Source organism: Symphalangus syndactylus, chromosome X (assembly GCF_028878055.3).
Source record: "Symphalangus syndactylus isolate Jambi chromosome X, NHGRI_mSymSyn1-v2.1_pri, whole genome shotgun sequence".
Taxonomy (NCBI): Eukaryota; Metazoa; Chordata; class Mammalia; order Primates; family Hylobatidae; genus Symphalangus; species Symphalangus syndactylus.
In genome coordinates, this window is record NC_072447.2 from 114,846,944 (window position 1) to 114,868,431 (window position 21,488).

Sequence of the window (21,488 nt, forward strand, 5' to 3'; positions counted from 1 at the left end):
AAAGATATTATAATAAGAGCAGTGAATGTTTAAAATGGCCCAGTTTAATCCTCTTTTCTCGGTAGTTATACTTCTAAGGATATCACTCATAAGATGAAAGTGCTAGGTCTAAACATAGTCACCCTGTTACTTAGTATATTGCTATAAGATGATGTATTTTGGAAGGCCGTCATAGGTGTATTACAATGTTCAAAACCTCTCATATCAGTTACCTTCTTCAAACTTCCTATGATAGAGGTAAGGCAGGGATTATTCCCATTTTACAGAGGAAGGCAGAAGTTCAGAGAGGTTAAATGACTTCCACAAATTTACTCCACTACTTAATAACAAAGCAAGGCAGACCTAGAATTTGGATTCCCCAACTCCTAGTCCAGTGGTAGTTGAAGACTATACTGCTTGCATAAAATGAGAATAGCTTGTTTTATAAACAGGTTTCAGCCAATGGAATATGCAAAAATTGAATTTTTACAGAAGCAAGTAGAACCCAGGTGCCTCAGTGGTTACAACAGTAGTCATACCTTTATCCTGACAAGTTATTTCTCCTGAGGGCCTAATTTGCTAACAGGAAGTAACTAGCTTTTGTAAAAAAGAAAAATATGGAATATTAAAATAGAACACAAGAATCACCTATCATCCCTCCCCTTAGATTCATTCATGATCCAGAATGTAAAAGATGTTTGGGTCCTCTTACTCATTTAATGAACACCTTCCTTTTCTGCTCAGAATCAATATGTATTTGCCCAAGATGCTAAATTTATGCCAGAAATATGTATGTTATGTGGAATTTCTTTTAAAATTCTTATTCACCGTGTACTGTCAGTTGCTTTAAATACTTACCGCCAACAATAAAATCTATTTTCATGCCTATCTTTCTATTGTAGTCACCACATATACTTTCACATATTTCCAATGCAAAAATAAATAAATTTGTAGGCCCACACAATGATATTCTTTATACCAAAAAAAAAAAAAAAATTTAGGTGTAAACAAAAGAACTGATCTCTCCCTGTGTACAGGGAAATGTACTTCTTGCAAATCCAGGAGTTAAGAAATTCCTGTGGGTCCCCTCTTGTAATATGCCCCCAAACAGGATATTTGTTTACAGAGCAGATGTCTCAGGGATTAGAACACACTTTGCAGAAATCAGTCCCTCTGGAACTATTGCTCTCACAAATGAGCGCCTGCCTCTTTGAAACCTGCAGGGCTGCTGTTATCATAGGAAGAACTATTCTGAGATACTTAGTGTTACCTAAGTATAAGGAAGGCTTCAGAAGGCTTCCCTAAGGAGGGTTATGGCACAGTGTGCTCTGTGACCCACAAATCAGAGGATGAAGCAAAATGGCATTTTTTTTAATAAAAAAAGGAAAAACCACAGCACTTAATTCACTTTCCTGATAGCTAAGTAGACACTAAGGCATTTAGTTTCTTACAGGCCAAAGGCAACATTTTGTAAATGACCTGTTTGGGACACTAACTGACAGCTTTTTAGTAACAGATAAATCAATGAACCACCGAAAGCATCTATCATCCAGCTAAAGAGTAACTGAGTCACTAAGGATCATTTGTTAGGAAAATGAAGGATGTCACCCATAGGAGGTGGATGGCCCTTTAATAAGACTTCTATATCCTTTCAGTATGGATTTCCCAAATCAAGGCTCAGGAATATTGAGATGAAAAATAGGCCTTTAAATATGACAGATCTCTAACCTAGCCATCTCCGCTGTTTCTGCCAGAAGTGGTCCCTGTGACTACAAAAGTTGTTTGGCTTTAGGAATATATAAAACTGAATGAATACAGATTGCACCTGGGCAGGGTGAGGGGGACAAAGGGTGGAAAGAAGGACAAAGGATTCTGGTGTGAAGCTAGGGATTATAAGTGCACCTCCCAGAGGGCCTCGACCCCAGCAACTTCACTACAAGTCTCCTAACGGAATGTTTTATTAGGCTTCCTTTATCTCAAAGGACTTAATGGAAGACCACAGGATAGAGACATATGGGTATCCAGCCAATGCACAAATCTCGGCTGCATTCTGACTTTGAGCACAGATTTAATTTATTCGCTATCTCAGTTTAAAAGTTATAGATTCTGGAGCATGTTTTTAACTGCTTATATACCACTCAGAAAAGAGTTGTGCCTACTTTTTATGTGCCTAGCTCTGTGCTGATTATTGTGAGGGATACTACATATGAGACAAGGTTCCCTATCCTCAGGTAATTTTCAACATAGTTGCAGAAATCATACACACACACACACACACACACACACACTGAGTTTGTGGGAAATGTCCCGTAAGTGATCTTAGAGACAACAGATACAGTGGTAGGGAGGTCCTCCCCATTCCACTCCCACCATTCATTCTCCTTTTCCACCTGAGTGAAACAGCAACCATCTGGAAGCTGCCCCCACCATGGCATGTGTACCTTAGCAGCACACAGCTATCTAGCTTGTCTTCTCACACCTTTTTTTGTTGTGTCATTCAACTATTCAAAAATCTTTCTCAGCATATTTTGTATTACTACCTCCGATTTCATCTTTCTTCCCTTCCTGATTTCCAAGGCTACACCCTACTTATTTATTGTGTCTTCTCATTTCCTCATCAACATGCAATATACATCCCTACTTCCAACCTTTTACCTCTACTGTTCTTCCTAGTTGAGATGACTTACCCTTGCATCTAGGTGTCCAGTCTTTAAGGCCCATTTCTCAAGACACACCTCCTCCAGTAAGCCCTGACTGTCCACCACAGATTTCTGTGATCTTTTCTTTTGACATGCTACTCTACTCTATTCTGCCCAACTTAGCACCTAATTTCCTTTGGTAGTTTCTGTTGCTATTTCTTGTTTATTAAGGTTATTTTCCCAGTTCGATTGCAGGTTCAGAATATTACTGAAGTTTCTAATGAATCACCCAGAATAACCTGTCACTACATTCATCCACAATTCAATATAGTTGCTAACTGACTCACTGATTCAAAGGAAAAGAAGCTGGGACAGTAGCAGGAGGAAGTTGTGTTTTAGAGCCAGGGTTGTAAAATGCTTGCCTCATAGAACTAGCCAGACTATGTGTTTATTTTTCTTTAGAAAAATTATTCCTGCAGTAAAAACGCTTTATATGATATTTTGCTTTTAGCTTTCTGTATTAACAAGGCTTTAAATGTTGCTTTTAAAATTATGACATGTACCAGAATATTTTGCATGCTTTTCATTGCTTTTAAAAAGATGATTATTGTTTTGTGCTTTTAGGCTAAATTTATGTAGGAAAGCATTTCCCTATGTCTGTCTTCTGTCATCCTTTTTCTTTTCCTGCATGCTGTGTTTTCAAGAAGCTAGAAAGAGTTCTAAAAAATAAATCTGAAAATGACCATATGACTTCCAGTGAGTAGGCCCAACAAAACTTCCAGGAATTTTAGGGGAAGATAACAAATGGAACTCCTACAACAAGGAAGACTCAGGTGAGAGCTTTCTAAATTGCTTTCAGAAGGCAGCCATAGCACCATCCAGGGATTTCATCTGGGGGGAAAATTGGTTGCTTTGCTCAACCTTGAACCATGCCCAGCTAAGTTGCCATATATGCCTTTGGCCCCAAAGTGGTACCTGGCAAGAGGTGTGCCTGAATGAATAGAGTCATCCCCACTGTTGGGGGAAAAACAGCAACAACGCCACCAATAACAACTTCAACTACAAAAACAACTCTAAAATACACTCCTCACCCTTAGGACTTCTTGGCAGACATCGATCATCTTCTCCTCTTCTATGAACACATTACAGCAAATAGGCATGACCTGTCCCCATATACTGGGCCTCATTTCATATAATGAAGGTCATTCATTCATCCATTCATTTTTTGTTCATTTGCTTATTCATTAAACATTGAGTCAGATGCTGTGCTAGACAGGTGCTGGGGTACAAAGGTGAAAAAGTCCCAGTCCCTGGCTTTAAAGAACTAAAGGCCTAGTCGGGGACACAGATAAGTTATTCAATGATTAGAATTTAGTGCGGTAAGTGTAATATGTAGGAATGAGAACTGAAGAGAGGCAGTTATTCAATACTGAAGGAAGGAGTGGCTAGGGAAGGCTTCCTGGAGGAGATGATTATTGAACTGAGGTGAGTCTTAAAGGAGGCATAGAGCTAGTCATTAAGGAGTGAGTGGCACACCAGGTAGAAAGACCATCATTTTGAAGGCAGTAGGCATGACATGCTGCTAGTTGAGCTTCTATGAATACAGCTACAAGTAGTTCAGAAAAACTGGTGCTCTGAGAGTGGGAGAGGGGTAGAGAAGAAGCTGTGGATGTAAGTGGGGACCAGATCCTAGAGGGCTTATCTATGCCATGCTAAGGGCTTTAAATTTGATTCTGAAGGCAATGGGGGAACATTGAAGCAGGGCAATGATATCATATTTGTGTTTCAAAATATCACTCTAGCCACAGGAGGAATCGGGAAGAGAGGGAAAGAGACCAGTCAGGCTGTTGGAGTCATACAGGTAAGAAATGAGAGTGGCCTGGCTTAAGGGCCACTAACAGCAATAGGAGAGGACAATGCAGAGGGACTATTTAGGGAGGAGAATTCATAGAACTAGGCAACTAATCAGATGGTGAGAGGAAGAGCTGGAGAAGGTTGAGTTAGGAAACAAAAGAGTTGTTATTTCTTGTTTTAGATAGGGAAAAGCAATTAGTTAGATAATTAATGAAATAATTAGGTTTGATTTTGAAAATATTTAGTGTGAGGGGTCTGTGAGGCACCTAAATAGAGGTGTTCAATAGCCAGTTAACTACATGGGGTTGGGGTACAACAGAGATGTCATGGCTGGAGGTATATATGGAGAATCACTAGTGTCAGTGGGGATTGAAATCATGCATGTGGATGAGATGACCCAAGGGAGAAGTGTGTTGATGAGAAGGGATGAGGAGCCTCCTGCAAATGAGGCTGAGAAAGAAAACTGAGAAATGCAGAAATAGACTCTAGGAAAGAGTTGTATGAAAGAAGGTGGGGGAAATGTTAGCTTCAAGAAGTTCGTGGTCACAAATGTCAGTTTTTACTGAGAGGTCCACACTTGTAAGGACAGAAAAGTAGCCATTGGTCAAGGAGGAGGCTAATTTGTGACTTCAGGGGAGTCATTACACTGGTTTGAGGAGTGAGAGCTAAGGAAATCTAGATTACCTTTTCAAGAAGTTTAACCTAAAGAAAGAAAAGCTAAGACTATAACAGCTAGAGAAGTATGTGAAGAAGCAGAAGCATTTTAATTTTTAAGGACAATGGTGATCTCAGCACGTTTTTTAAGCCAAAAGAGAAGTGCCAGTTGAGAGGGAGAGATTGAGGATACAAGAAGAAATAGAGCATAATTGGTGGATTCACTTTAGGTAGAAAGTGGCAGGAGTGAGGCAGAAGAGAAGAAGATGCTACAGCTGGAGATAAATTCATAGGGGTGGGAGAGAAAGTGAAATCAAAGGAATTTCCAACTGAAAAAAAGGAGTCCCTCCATTTATCTCAGTGAAGTAGAAGGAAGGTCATATGCTGAAAGTAAGGCAGGAGGGGATAGAGCCAAAGTTAGAGTGGAGTTCTGAATTTCTGGAATATTGGGTGTGGTGATTGGAAAAGGAAGATGGCAAGGGGTGAGGAAACTATTGTCAAGCACCATTAATGACCCAGCTATCATAAGCACCAACCAATCTGCATGGCTGTGTGATTTCCCTCCAGCAACTCTTGGCAGCCTTGACATAGAAGTGGAGAGCTTTCATAGTTGGATCCTATTAGGGTAGGGTTTCATAGGACAATTATAACAAGAAGTCAAAGAGTGAAATTTTCCAGGACAGAGGCATAAGAGCAATTTACATGCTGGACCATAGAGTCTCAGCCAGAAGGGAGCTGAGAAATTGGCTAAAAATGGAAGTGACTAGGATGATATTTTGAAACTCAAATCTGCTGTTATTGCCTTGTTTCAATATTCCCCATTACCTTCTAGAAATGGAGGTCTTGAGATCAAAGAACAAGTAAAATAGGAGTAAGCACTTGAAACAATTAGCAGGTTAGCCAGATGGGATGCTGAGCTCAGAGAATGAGATAACAAGGTTGAATATTGCAGAGAAAGGGTTATTCTGGATAATAAAAAGATCTGGGGCAACTGTGGTTCTCCACTCTGGCTGCACATTATCTCTGGAGTTTTAAAAATTCATTTGCCCAGGTTTCATCCCCAGAAATCCTGATATAGTAGGTTATTGGTGGGCTCTAGACATTGGTATTTTATGGAACTCTACAGGTTATTCTGATATGCAGCCCTGCTTGAGAACCAATGGTTTAAAAGATGGCTGTGGGAATGACTGCAGAAGTGGAAGGGAGGTAAAATTCTTTAGAGTTGAGAGAGATCAAGGATCCATAAGGAAAGGGTATGAAGGAGGTGTCCATTAATACCCTGTTTCACACAGTGGTGGCAGCACAGAATGTAGGAAGGAAGACTGGGAGCCAAAGTCCTCAATGGAGAACGACGCACTTGGCCAGGGGAACTAGGTGGTGATAATCTCAAAAGAGAGGATTGTGTAGGCAAGTGTAGAAGTACTGATCTCAAATCATTTGGAGTAAAAAAAGAGAAAGTCTGCCTTCTCCATTCTCTCAGACCTATAGGCTTGGGATGAGAAAGGGTGAGCAGCCTCCACCAGTCTTATCTAAGGAAGTGGTACCCTCAATGGTTAGTAGAGTCTAAAGTCGTTGTTCTCAATCCCAGCTAAGTAATAGAAATACCTGAGGAGTTTTAAAAAATAAAGATGCCTAAGGCTACCCCAGACTAACTGAATCTGAATCTCTGGAGATGGCATCTCTCTTTGTTTTTTTAAGTTCTCTGATGAAAATGATGTACAGTGAAGTATGAAAACCTAAGGCAAGAGGTGAAGGAAGAGGTAGAAAATGTAGAAAAAAATGTTTCTGATAGGACAAACTCTTGCAGGTAAAAGAAATGCAGAACACTGGGGTGGGCATATAAAAGATGATAGATGACTAGAGGGACTTCTCATTCTTTATGAAGTAGCACAATAGAGAAATATGTCAGGATGAGAGATTCTGGAGAGATTAGCTGGCCCCGGGAATTACAACCAGAACTCCCAATAGATCTCAAGGCCAAATGCTGTTTGCAGTTTGTGGTCCAGGCAGCAATTTGTAGCCTTGTTCTGAGTTCCAATAGAATATGGGAGATACACTTAGAAAGTGATACTTTTTTGGACTTCTGCTCTCTGCAAATATCAACCCAGAGAGCTGACCAGGTTGAGCCTTAAGATAAATGACAAATGCTCACAGAATTTTGCAGGGTGACACAGACATTTTAGTGTATCTAAAAAACAAAAGAAAAGAAAAACCGGTTCTCATCTAGGGTCTAGTTTATCACTAAACACTTACTGAAAGCTAGAGCTCAAATCTTTTTTTGTTTTTTAATGCCACTGAGAAATAGTTTAACTGTTGAATACTTTGGTTTTGGAGACAAAGTGGGGACCTAGATTCAAATCCTGGCTCTGATATTTGCCAGCTGTGTAACCCTGGGTATATGATTTAACCCCAATAAGTCCCACTTTCCTCATCTGTAAAACAAGAACAAGACCTACTTCATATGACTGTTGTGGAGATTAAATGAGATAGCCCCAGATACTTGGCACGTGGTGAGTGTCCCATTCATGATAGCTATTAGGTGTGCAGGTACAAGCTAGTTGCTGGGGAATGTGAGAATAAATAAATTACACTCTTTTACTGTCAAGTATCTCAAATTTTAGATAGAGAGGTAGATATGTAAAAAATAACAATCCTATGCTAATGGTACCAAGCTCAAAGTAGACACTGAGTAGCTCTACGGGAGCATGAAAGGACAAGCATTTAACTTTGTCTGCAGAGGGGAGATAGGAAAAGATTTGCCAAAGGAGAAAAAGCCCAAGAGTGAGTCTTTAAGAGTAAGGACTAATAGGAGTGATCCCCATAAATTTGGGGGAGAGGGTAAGATGTAAGACTTTCCAGGCATAGGTATAGCATGTATAAAAGCTTGGAGGTATGAGAAAGCCTGGTAATTTAGGGAGCATTGAATGTGTACAAGTAATGGGGCACATGGCAAGAATAGAGAGGTTGGAGTGGTAAACTTAGGAACATATCATGCAGGCCCTTGGATATCATGCTAAGAAACATGAACTTTTAACTTATGGGTAATAGGGAACAGCATTTAAGCATCTTAAAGGCAAGAATGTTACTCAGGAGGCTGAGGCAGGAGAATCGTTTGAACCTGGGAGGTGGAGTTTGCAGTGAGCCGAGATCATGCCACTGTACTCCAGCCTGGGCAACAGAGCGAGACTCCATCAAACAAACAAACAACAACAACAACACACACACACACACACAAATGCAAGAATGTGATCTAGCCACAGAGTAGAGAAATGAATGGAAGTGGATAAAATTGGAGGCAGTGATGCTAAATGAGAAGTGATGATGCCTTGGACTAAGATAATTATTTGTGGGGATGAAGAGAAGAGGATGGATTCAAGACCAGTTTAGGAGATAGAATATACAAAACTTGATGATCACTTAGCATAGAAATAAAGAAGGAGTGAAAGATGACTCCCAGATTCTTGGTTTGGGCAGCTGGGCCAGTGCTGGATTACTCAGGAGCCAGAGCAAGCATTTGTATATGGCATCTAGTAAATCTGAAGTATCCGAAATGTGGAAACAGTTTAATTTTGAATACATAGCTTAAAAAAAGACTCACTCACCATAGGAACATCAGAACTTTCGCACTTCCTTAATTGTTTATGCCTTAGTATTGTTTTTATTTGAATTGCATATTGGAGAGGAGGATCATAATTTTTTTTTCATTGCTTAGAGCCGCCTAAAGGAGGAGGAGCCTAAGGCCTTGCTTCTTCTCTAATCTGCGTGGTTAGTGGTATCATTTCACTGTGATAGGGAACACCAGAAGAGGAGCAAACTTGGGCTTCCTGCCTTTGTTATGCTTAGCCCTGAGTGAAGAACATTGCATAGTTAGGCTGATAAGGCATTGGCAGTCTGGTGGCCTTCTAGGAAAACACCATTAAGCCAATTCTGCGTATAACTCAGCCCAAGTGGAGTGCTTAGTCAATTTGCTACAAATATTTTGCCAATACTAATAGAAAAGTTGGGAAAGTGTATTTGCTGACAAGAGGGGCCATGAATTCAAAATGATATAAGATTTGGAGGTACAGATTAAGGTAGGGGCTCTTAACTCGGAGTCCAGGAGAATTATGAACCTGTGAAAGTATATGTATATAGTACCTTTTTATGGGCAGAAGTTCCATAGCTTTCTTCAGATTTTTGAGAAGATTGACCCCAAAAAGCTTACCAAGAGCTAATTACTGTGAAGTGAATGAAACTGCTCCTTCAGAGTTCCTCACTTGCCTGGAACCCTTCCAAGGCCCTCGAGGGGCCCCAGTACATTTGTATTTGTAATTTTATAAGGTCTTTTACTTAAAGGGAAACTTCTCTCAAATTACATAAAGTATTTGGTCCTCCAACATGTGGATCCACCCCTGCCAACCACAGATTAGGGAATTACCTAACATGAGTTAGTATTTGGGAGTGGAGGCAATCCAATAGAGAAAGAAATGTAGAAGGCCAAAAACTGTACTAGCAAAGGCAAAAGCAATGACAATCAAAGAAAGAAGGGTCACTGAGAAAGGAGGAATGCCAGGCCACATTGTCAAGGAAGTAGAAGGAGAAGTAGCTAGCCATGGCCAGCATGGATGGGACATCATGAAAGAGAAAAAGTAAGAAAATGAATACAGGAGTGGCTAGGATACCTTCAGTAGAGTGATGACACCGGAGTGCCTTTCTGAACAAGTAAAAAATGGTAGTTGAACAAGTATAAATGTTAGCTATAGTTCACAAACATGCAGGGGAAGTAGGAGTACCAACAGAAAACTCTAAACTTCACTGTTAGAATAATATTCATGAATAAAGTAGGCTCACTGTAAAAATGGAATCTGTACTAAGGGTAAGTTATATGGCATATATGTATTTTTTCAAAATGAGTCCTAAATGTGCTCCATGGCCAGATAAAGGCCTTGGGTGACTCTTGTTCCCCTGCTCCCAACCTTTCTTTCCTGATCCTGTATAGTTCCTCTCACTACTTCAGTTTTCATATTTCTGCCCCATATCTCTGTCCTGTGGCTGAAGATAAGGAACAGTGAGAGAGAGTGGAATGAGACAAGAAGCCATAAGAATAGCCTTTGAACATGAAAAATTTTGAATTTAAAATTTATCATGGGTAACCCACGAAACCAATAATACATATACACTTGAGTGTTGTCTGTAATTCAGGCCAAGGCAACATCTATTTGAACCAGAATGTTCTAAATTGACCGCCCTGGCAATTCTGAAGTTGATTGGTTTTAACTGGGTAAACCTGGTTCATGCTGACATGCCCTGTATTAGGAGGGTGAGTACTATTTTTTTCAGTGTGAAATGCAGCCTCACCAGAGATACATGCTCAGATCTGCTAATAAGTGTGTTATGGAAGCTACTAGATGCCATTTTAGAGTGTTTCCACAGTGACTTCCTCCTGGGAACTATTTCCAGATAGACTATAGTTCTCAACTTAGTTTATTCAGTGATTATATCTTTATAGGCTTTTAAATTGTGAGCTACTGATACATTTATTTGTAATTATGTAACTTTGAAAAATCTGCTACTTGAAAAAGACAATGATTTTTGAATGGCTGATATGACAAAATACAATGGAAACATGGAAAAATAACTACAAACTAGAAAAACTAAACCAAGGAATGGCTTTAAGTTTTCTGAAAACTAAATAAAATTAATTCAGTAAAAAAAAGCAGCAATTTGTAGCTTTTTACTAGCAAAGTGCTGGGTAGGAAATGATTGAAATATTTTTAATAATAAAAAAGATTTGTAACATAATTGATTTGCAGTGGTATTCTTGTTAATAGAAGAGTCTATTAAGATATGGTTAATAATATAAACATGTTAAATAAGTACCAACCACTTGATTATTAGCTATCGTTAACATAGAAACAATTCACAGTATCTTTATTGAAAGCTGAAGTGCTTTTCTGTTCTTTCTAATAGTATGCCTTAGCTTGACTTGTGTATGATGAATTTCTTCCTTAGTAAGTGGTATTTGATTCAACAAAGCCAGTTAAACACAATATCCCTAGATACCTCCTGGTTGCACTGGTAAAAGGCATAAATCAGTTTGAATGAGAGATTTGTTTCAAATGAGTTTTGGAAATTTTGAATTATTTGGATATGACATTTGTCATCACCCTCTTAGCTACTTCTGCAAATAATTGGAATTTCTGGAGTTAAGTGTTGTTAAAATTGTGTTGGAATCAATTGTCTTTCAACTTTGTAATTGTTTTGATGAACCTAATTGTACAACTTGTGGATGCCAAAACTATACCCCAAATAAATACGTGTTAACATTTTGCCTTTAGCCAATAAGAAGAAGGAGAAAGAGCGCCCAGAGATCTCTCTTCCTTCAGACTTTGAGCATACGATTCATGTGGGGTTTGATGCAGTCACCGGGGAATTCACTGTGAGTAAGCTCCTTGTTTTGTTTTGTAAGCCACGAAAAATTCCTTTGTGAAAATAGGTTTCAAGCAAGAATTGCCATGTCCCAAAATGTCAGACTTAATATTTTTGATGGTTCCAAATAAGATGGACATTGCCTAGGCAATCATAGATGGAAATAGATGATGGCAACAGCATTGACCAAATTGTTTTGTCCATCTTTTAAAAAAGTTTGATCACTGTATAGTCTCAACTTGGTTGAAAATATTAACTAACCATGGCACAGAAAATGTACTCCTGGCACAGAGACACTGCCTGAGCTTTTTCTTTATCAAGTGAACTGAATCAGATAATCATCTACTCACCTTGGCCAGTGAAAATAATTCATCTGAATAATTCAGGCTTTACATTAAAACCTAGAATACCCAGATCAGCTAACTACACTAACCAAGAATCTCTATGGAACTGACCTGGTTTTCCCTTTGATTTCAAGAATGTAGATTATTTTTACAATTTTTAGTAGGTACATTTTGTAGATATTCATAAAACCTTATATTTCAAGAAGAAATATTGATGGATATATCATGTATGTTCTAGTTGTTATGTGCATCTCTCTCCTCTATCTCTAGATATCTCTCTCTAGAGATGTCATGCAATCCATAGTAAATACCAATAAGAATTCTCTGGATAGACCATAGCTATAGATCAAGCCTTTTGCTGAATATTTGTAGTGCTCAAATAGCACAAGATCTCAGATCTATGGAATTTTATACTTTTTTTTTTTAAAAAAAGAACTAGTATCTCTTTTTTTTTTTTTTAGCTCAATGAGAGAAAAGATATGGCTATGGCAAGAAATATGTCCCCAGGAAGGTCAACTACCTTTTCCCATACTATTAATGAACTCCATCAAAATGTACATTCTGAAATAAGGAGTAAATTTGAGGGCATTTCAAAAAAAATCTTTGATAGAGCCATCACCATCAATTCCTGGGCTGTTAAACCAGAGAGAAATTTACATATTAAGTAGTTGAGTTTTTTGTTTCATAACATAGTAGTGAATAGACTGTGTTATATGATTAAGTGGAAAAAAAGAAGGAACAAATTAATCTATGTGGAGAAGCAATGTTGCTGAATTGACAATCAAATTATCTTATTTTTTCAATTCTGGAAGTAAGTGATAGGAGAATGGAAATGGAAACAGTAAACACCTTGGCCTCATAAAGTGGTGTAAGCTGATTATTTCTGCGTTCTCAGTAACAAGCAGAGGAGAACGTTAAGAAATATTGACACATAAAGTGGAGATAGATAAGATTTAACCAATTACATCATTAAAGTCAGAGACATTACTCAAATGGCTTTGAGTGTGAACCCAGTCTTTACTATATTTGCAGAATATTCGCTTAGCCACACTTAGATACTCCAACCTTGCTATTACGACTACCACCACCATCATCACCACCAGAAAAAAAGTAATTTGTATAACCTGAAAAACGTTCTATTTTTTAAAAATTATAAAAAGATTGTAACTATTTTTGCTGACACTTGAAACAAGAAAATCCCTTAAACTTTATAAAAGTTTTGCCTAATAACTCTTCCCTTTTTTATTAATTTTTCCAGCTTTGACATTTTAATGTTCTCTGTGCTTTTCCTCATTTAAACTACTCTTGTGTTTTATTGTTGTCATTTACTATTTTTCTTTTCTTTTTTTCTTCCTTTTTGTTTTCTGATGTGAAAATTTTCTCATCCAGTTATCTCATGTGATATTCTAGTTGCTCTCCAATATTTTATTCTTTCCACTTTTCAGACTTACTTGTCATTTTATGATAGAGTATCTCTATCTCTAGCTCTTTCATTTATCTTTCTGGATTCTGAATGGAAATGAAAGAAAGTAAATCACCACCATCTTGCTGACTGCAGCACCAGTCATCTTCATTTTGCTGTCAATTAGAAACCAAAGAACCCAAAGTGATGGACTATCTTTCCAATGATGAAAAACAGTTGGATACAACCAAACCATATGAAACAAATGCTCCTCTCCCTACTAAAAATATCCCCAATTTGAAATAAGATAGCTGTTTGGAAGTATTCCATTGTTACGAATCCATTGAATATATAGAAAGACATAGGCTAAATTTAGAAAATGGAAGTACTTTATTGTCATCCTGATGATCTTTTGTAACTACTTGTTCATACATTATTTTTAAAGATGCCAAATTCTACCCTTTTTGGTACTTTTTTAACCTGTGATTTACATTTACTATATTATTATGTTTATTAAATGTAAACATGCCAAATTATAAAAAGCTTTTAAGAAAGTCTTTTTATTGGTAGGGTTTAGAATTGGGTCCTAATTGTCATAGCACCACTAATTTACTGTGTGTTGGGAGGGGATCATATTAAGTTTGATTATCGTGGCTGTTGAGGTTGAATTTTGTGCAATTTGCTGAACTATCTAATCCAGTTGTCTTACAAGGGCTTGTTATTTTGAATATTTGGGCACTGATTTGCTGTGTTGCTTGGTGATTACTCTCTGGCTAATTGGCCCATATGACCTTGTATACCTGGTCATACACTTGGACCCTGAAGCTAAAAGTAGGTTGGGAGGTGAGATTTTTGGTATTCAATGATTACAAGTCCTCATCCTTTATATTGCCATTTTTGTCCCAAATACTTCAGAACTCCCCTTTCCAGACCTCTAGACCTGTGACGGTCGCTTCAAGTCAATCAGAGGGAAAAATGGTATGAGTGATATAAATTATCATTTCTTATGATAAGATAAATGCTTGGCCTGTTATATCATGCTGCCATTCTCCTGGGCTACACTGGACAACCCCCAGCTTGATGTACTTCTAGTTGGTATCCTATACACAGTCAGGCATTGATATGTGCTCCTGCTTCTGATGCTCAAACTCCTAGGTCTTCATTAGCTGTCTAACTTTTGGGATTAGTTCCTCAACGTGTCATAATGAGATGGCTTTATGACTATGTGCCTTTGTGGCATACATTCAAATTTGAATGTCGGGTTTTATTGATAATTGGATTTGTCTCAACTTAGAAAAAAGAAATGTCAGCCAGTGTAGTCAAAATTATGTCAGCAGTGTAGTCATGTGGTAAGTATAGTTGTCTGGAGGATTTTCTGCTATTGACAGCATTTTTTCCTGCTGTCTAGTGATCATAAGACTATTTATCACAAAAGTTTAGAAGTGCCATGGGAATGTATAATAACTGCCAATATTCTAATGATTATGGTAATGATTATGCCAGTAACGTCTGCTCTAGTGGTTATGTGCAATGCATACCTCAATTTGTAACACTTAATAACTCCTTTGGCCATTACGGTATTAACCAAATTCTATTAATTGCACTTAGAATCATAACTGGGATCATGCATGGGCTCTTGAGTTCAAATTTTTGGCTTAAGGCTTTAGCATCTAGCCGCGTGAAAAATGCATGTAAAAGTTTCGTTTCACTGTGCTTGGAGTAACCCCAAATACCAGGAATCAAGGACATATATACAAAATCAAGCCAGTTGGGTCAAGCATGTTTCTGTAGCATTTGAGATACCTTTATTTAGGCAAAGCTGTTACCTTATATCTTGTCTTATTTTGTGGGAAGTGGGATTTTAGAACTGCAGCACTAAAATGGAAATTATGTATATATGGTTTGAAATGGAATTGTTTCCCTTTCCCTGGTCTAAATATCTAAGAAACTTAACATATAGAGTCTGGCTGTGTGGGAATGTTCTTTATCTAGTTTTCTCTAAGCCAGCCATGACTTCAGCTACAAAGTGCAAAAGAATCACATCAATGAGAATAAAATTCAGTGTTTCCATACAGCCATCCTTTGAATTTTAGCCACATACACACTTTTGAAACTAAAATTGGTTAACCAGAATTGGGAACTGAAATTTGTAAGTTTATCACATGGCCATTGGCTACCTGTGATCACCCAATTATAAAAACAACTTACAAATTATTGTCAAAGCTTTTCATGATGCCATCCTTCTTGCCTCCAAATTCATGTTTCTGCCTTTTAATAATTTCTACAATCATTTAATAATTCTTATTAATACATATTTATGGAGGAAGCATCTTGCCAAAAGTGGAATTATACATCCAAACTTTGGAACATTGTCGTTCTCTCTGTTCTCTTAAATCTGTTGTCCTGTAGCCTGTCCTGTCCCTGATTTAGTTAAAACCTCCCTATTTTCATAACCGCCCCACTTTAGAAGGGACTCCCCCCATTCAGACCCATTGGTTTCATCTCCTCCCACCTTCTAAGTTGTCCCACATTCTGTTTTAACTTTCTTTTCTTTCTTTATTTACGTCCATTACAGCCAGATCTCTATGGCTCACAGATGTGCCCAGGGAAGCTCCCAGAGGTGCGTCACAGGCCCAAAAGAAGCTTGCATCAAAGTGCTTCTTTGAGATGTCATAGCACTGCAGCAGCAGGTTCATGTGTGTGCAGTAGAGTTGTTGCTTGGCTTATCTCACTTTTTTTGTTGTCATTCCCAAACTCTGGAGGCCCACGTCACACATTGTTTTGCCGAGACTTCATAGGATAAAGCCACATAAATTGTGTCTGGATGCACTTCAGGAATAGTGTGTCTGTTTCTCTCTCCAAGTTGTTCTTGGAGGTTGGATAATTATGAAATTGGGACTTCTGTAGGCTGAACATGTAGGAAAGAATGTTGAATGCTCAATGCAAAGCTAACCTCTAATTTTTGCAATTCTCCTTGGTTAGATTTCCAAATACTCCCTCCTCTCTGCTCTAAATGCTTCAGATTATTATAAATTATCACAAGGCTTTGTCGTGGTTTTCATAGTCCCCAGGTTCTTTGTGGCCTATAAATGAAGTGAGGAGGAAGGGAGAGAGAGAGGAAAGGAGAAGGAGGGCATGCCCTGAAGAAAGCTGCAGGGGAAATGCCCAAAGCAGCATTAATGTTACTGTTTAGCATCTCAGTGGTTCTTGCTCCTCCACAATTCTATTTTTGTCTCCTACCAACCTGCCTTTATAGTAAAGCTCTAGACCCAAAAAATTACATTTTGTAATCACAAAGTATAACCTGACCAAGGGTGATCCTTTCCTTTTATTCTAAAATATATTCTGATTACAACATGACCAGAAACAGCTTATGTTATTCCAGTCATAAAATCCATTGATCTGCACTTTACTATGCTGTGCACAAATTTAGAGAAGTCTTGCTATGTCTGCCCTGAGTCGCCAGAAAAAAAATAAGCTAAGCCGTAAACATCATTTCATGGATGAGCAGAGTCAATATGGAGGTGATTTTCATGCGCTTTTTTTTTCTATCACAGTCATACTCCCACCCACCCTTTTTAAGTTGGATCCTAGTTTTACCTCTGTGTTTTAATTAGAGAAGAGAATGATTGCATTATTAAGTTACTAACTTTAAATCTAGAATGTAACTTCAGTTTCCCAAGTGTAATCCTACAGGTAGCATGGGCTTCTTGGTGAAGAACTTTACTGGAACATAAAAATGCTGCTGCAGAATGTTCTGAGCTACCATTCTTTCCCTTTGGTTGTCCACAGGGAATTCCTGAGCAATGGGCACGATTACTCCAAACCTCCAACATAACAAAATTGGAACAGAAGAAGAACCCACAAGCTGTTCTAGATGTTCTCAAATTCTATGATTCCAAAGAAACAGTCAACAACCAGAAATACATGAGCTTTACATCAGGAGGTAAGAGGAAGTCTGTGATATCAAAGATGAAGAAGTAATTTCAATTTCAGAGTGTCATGTTGAGAACAAAATGTCTGTGGGACATTTGAAGTCGGTTCTAGTACCTTCTCCAAATGACATCAACATAAGGAAACCAAAAAATGAGTTGGAATTTGAGGTTGATGTTAAGTTATATAACTCAAGTATGTTTAGAATCAAAATAAGGTAATTATTTAGTGAAGTAGTAGTTGTGAGCTTGAATTGGTAGTCACAATTGTTGTATCTTTACTGTAATAAAGACACTCAGTCACTTACTGGATTTTGTTATGTGTTCATGAAGTAAGAGTTGTATGCATGAAACCATGCTCTCTGGAAATTTATTTTGTCCCTTAGATTCATTGATTTACACCGTGATGACACAGCACACTTTTTTTGGTGTCAGGTTATTTTGATAAGACCTTCAAATCAGACTGAAAAGAGAAAACTATGTCTGACTATTTTTAGAAACTGAAATATCCATGTTACTGCCAAATCTTGACCTTATTCGCTAGTGTGTAGATTTAGTCTTTTGTTGGAGATTTGATGTTCAAATTTGCACTATAAGCAACTGTATTAGTCCATTTTCATGCTGCTGGTAAAGACATGTCCAAGACTGGGAAGAAAAAGAGGTTTAATTGGACTTACGGTTCCACATGGCTGGTGAGGCCTCAGAATCATGGTGGGAAGTGAAAAGCACTTCTTACATGACAGCAGCAAGATAATATGTGAAGGAAAAAAGTGGAGAACCCTGATAAAACCATCAGATCTCATGAGACTTATTCATTATCATGAGAATAGCATGGGAAAGACCAGACCCCATGATTCAATTACCCACCCCCGGGTCCCTCCCACAACATGTTGGAATTCTGGGATATACAATTCAAATTGGTATTTGGGTGGGGACACAGCCAAACCGTGTCATTCTGCCCCTGGCCCCTCCAAATCTCATGCCATCACATTTCAGAACCAATCATGCCTTCCCAACAGTCCCCCAAAGTCTTAACTCATTTCAGCATTAACTCAAAAGTCCACAGTCCAAAGTCTCATCTTAGACAAAGCAAGTCCCTTTTGCCTACGAGCCTGTAAAATCAAAAGTAAGCTAGTTACTTCCTAGATACAATAGGGGTACAGGCATTTGTTGAATACAGCTATTCCAAATGGGAGAAATTGGCCAAAACAAAGGGATTACAGGGCCCATGCAAGTCCAAAATCCAGTGGGGCAGTCAAATCTTAAAGCTCCAAAATGATCTCCTTTGACTCCAGGTCTCACATCTAGGTCATGCTGATGTAAGAGGTGGGTTCCCACGGTCTTGGGCAGCTCTATCCCTGTGACTTTGCAGGATCCAGCTTCCCTCCCGGCTGCTTTCACAGGCTGCTGTTGAGTGTCTGTGGCTTTTCCAGGTGCAAGGTGCAAGCTGTCAGTGGATCTACCATTCTGGGGTCTGGAGGACGGTGTCCCTCTTCTCATAACTCCACTAGGCAGTGCCCTAGTAGGGACTCTGTGTGTGGGCTCTGAGCCCACATTTCCCTTCTGCACTGCCCTAGCAGAGGTTCTCCATGAGGGCCCCACCCCTGCAGCAAGCTTTTGCCTGAGCATCCAGGCATTTCCATACATCTTCTGAAATCTAGGTGCATGTTCCCAAACCTCAGTTCTTGACTTCTGTGCACATGCAGGCTCAACACCACGTGGAAGCTGCCAAGGCTTGGGGATTCCACCCTCTGAAGTCACAGCCCAAGCTGTATGTTGGCCCTTTTCAGATAAAGCTGGATTAGCTGGGACACAGGGCACCAAGCCCCTAAGCTGCACACAGCATGGGGACCCTGGAGCTGGTCCACAAAACCACTTTTTCCTCCTGGGCCTATGGGCCTGTGATGGGAGGGGCTGCTGTGAAGGTCTCTGACATGGCCTGGAGACATTTCCCCCATGGTCTTGGGGATTAACATTAGGCTCCTTGCTACTTATGCAAATTTCTGCAGCCAGCTTGAATTTCTCCCAAGAAAATGAGTTTTTATTTTCTATCGCATAGTCAGGCTGCACATTTTCCAAACTTTTATGCTCTGTTTCCCTTATAAAACTGAATGCCTTTAACAGCACCCAAGTTACTTCTTGAATGCTTTGCTGCATAGAAATTTCTTCCACCAGATACCCTAAAACATCTCTCTCAAGTTCAAAGTTCTACACATCTCTAGGGCAGGGGCAAAATGCCACCAGTGTCTTTGCTAAAACATAACAAGAGTCACCTTTGCTCCAGTTCCCAAAAGTTCCTCATCTCCATCTGAGACTACCTCAGCCTGAATTTTATTGTCCTTATTGCTATCAGCATTTTGGACAAAGTAATTCAACAAGCCTCTATGAAGTTCCAAAGTTCCCCACATTTTTCTGTCTTCTTCTGAGCCCTTTCAAACTGTTCCAATCTCTGCCTGTTACCCAGTTCCAAAGTCTCTTCCACATTATTGGGTATCTTTTTAGCAACACCCCACTCTACTGGTACCAATTTACTGTATTAGTCCATTTTCATGCTGCTGATAAAGACATACCTAAGACTGGGAATCAAAAGAGGTTTAATTGGACTTATAGTTCCACATGGCTGGGGAGGCCTCAGAATCATGGTGGGAGGCAAAAGGCATTCCTTACATCACAGCAGCAACAGAAACGAGAAAGAATCAAAGGTAGAAACCCGTGATAAACCCATCAGATCTTGTGAGACTTATTCACTATCACGAGAACAGCATGGGAAAGACCGGCCACTATAATTCGATTACCTCCCACTGGGTCCCTCCCACAACACATGGGAATTCTGGGAGATATAATTCAAGTTTATTTTTGGGTGGGGACACAGGCAAACCATATCAGCAACAGAAATATATATACCAAATAATACTTTCACATTTTGAGATAGATGATTTGAATTCTCTCTCTGCAATAATTTATTAACTTATTAACATCTAAAGAATGAAGGGAGTATTATCATTAGTACTACAGCTATAAGGAGCCCTTACCTCTTTGCACTGGATTTAGTATAAGCAGGCTTTAAGTTTCTTTGAGAATGACCCAAGGATACCCTTGGAAGGGGAAGAGTGTCTGATTTGGCCATATCAAATATCAAAGCTCAAACTGCTAAATTGGACTTTTTTTTTTTAAATGAGAAGATTGCTTAACTGCTGTTATCCAATGTTGAAAACCTAAAAAGAAAGCCATCAAGGAAAACTTTTTACTATATTTAAGCTTCCACATAGAATAAAATATCTAAGAGATCCTGGTGACATATCAAAAAATGTTTCATGTGAGAAAATCAAGAGCTGTGCTCCAAGTCAGAACCATAGGCAACCAGAACTGAAAATGTATTCAAGAAATCATTTCACTGTGACCATGAATACACTTTAGAGTATCAGAGTTTGTTCTTTACTCCAAATAGCCATTGCTGTTTAACACTGAGTTTTATATGCCAAATTTCTCTCAACTTACAAAGATGAAATCCTGACAACTATATTAAAACTCAACTGTACAGTTGTACTGTACTGAGCTGAGTGTACCTCATCATAGGTTTTCTGAATGCTCTGGTATTAGGACTGACTAATTGAGTAAGAGGAGAAGAATGGAGATAGCACAGGAAGGTGGAAAGAAGGAATGGAAAGGAAGTAGGGAGAGAAGAAAGTGGGAAAAATCCTAGATAAAGAGTAGTTCTCCACTTACCCATGTGGAATATATTGTAAGACCTCCAATGGATGCCTGGAACCGTGGATAGTACTGAACCTTATGTATACCATGTTTTTTTTCTATACCTACTTGCCTATGATAAAGTTATAAATTAGGCACAGTAAGAGATAAACAACACTAACCAATAATAAAATAGAACAATTATAACAATATGCCAGCATCACTAATTTTGCTCTTTGGGGCCATTTTGAAGTAAAATAAGGGGTACATGACTACAAGCACTGTGATAGCTCCATGGTTGTTCTGATAACCAAACTGGCTATTAAGTGACTAATAGGCTGGTAGTGTAAACAGAGTAGGTACACTGCACAAAAGGATGATTCACATTTCAGGTGGAATAGAGCAGGACTGCGTGAGATTTTATCATACTCAGAATGGCATGCAGTTTGAAACTCATGAATTGGTTATTTCTGCAATTTTTGATGTAATATTTTTGAACCACAGTTGACCACAGGTAGCTGAAACCACAAAAAGTGAAACTCCAGATAAGGGGGACCACTATAGATGTACAGAATCATACCAGTTA

At 38.8% G+C, this 21,488-nt stretch overlaps 1 protein-coding gene across 13 annotated transcripts in view; it reads left to right on the forward strand.

The window, feature by feature from the left end:
- Positions 1 to 21,488, forward strand: part of PAK3 (p21 (RAC1) activated kinase 3) — a 287,741-nt gene that overhangs the window by 189,273 nt on the left and 76,980 nt on the right. For 7 of the 13 annotated variants that reach the window (XM_055267039.2, XM_055267040.2, XM_063634317.1 and 4 more), the window contains 2 exons: positions 11,444 to 11,544; positions 17,073 to 17,226. In XM_055267039.2, coding sequence (XP_055123014.1) covers positions 11,444 to 11,544; positions 17,073 to 17,226 — 255 coding nt within the window. Of the gene's footprint in view, positions 1 to 11,443; positions 11,545 to 14,195; positions 14,259 to 15,855; positions 15,901 to 17,072; positions 17,227 to 21,488 lie in introns of all 13 variants that reach the window. The other 6 variants (XM_063634312.1, XM_063634313.1, XM_063634314.1 and 3 more) reach the window with 2 other exon arrangements.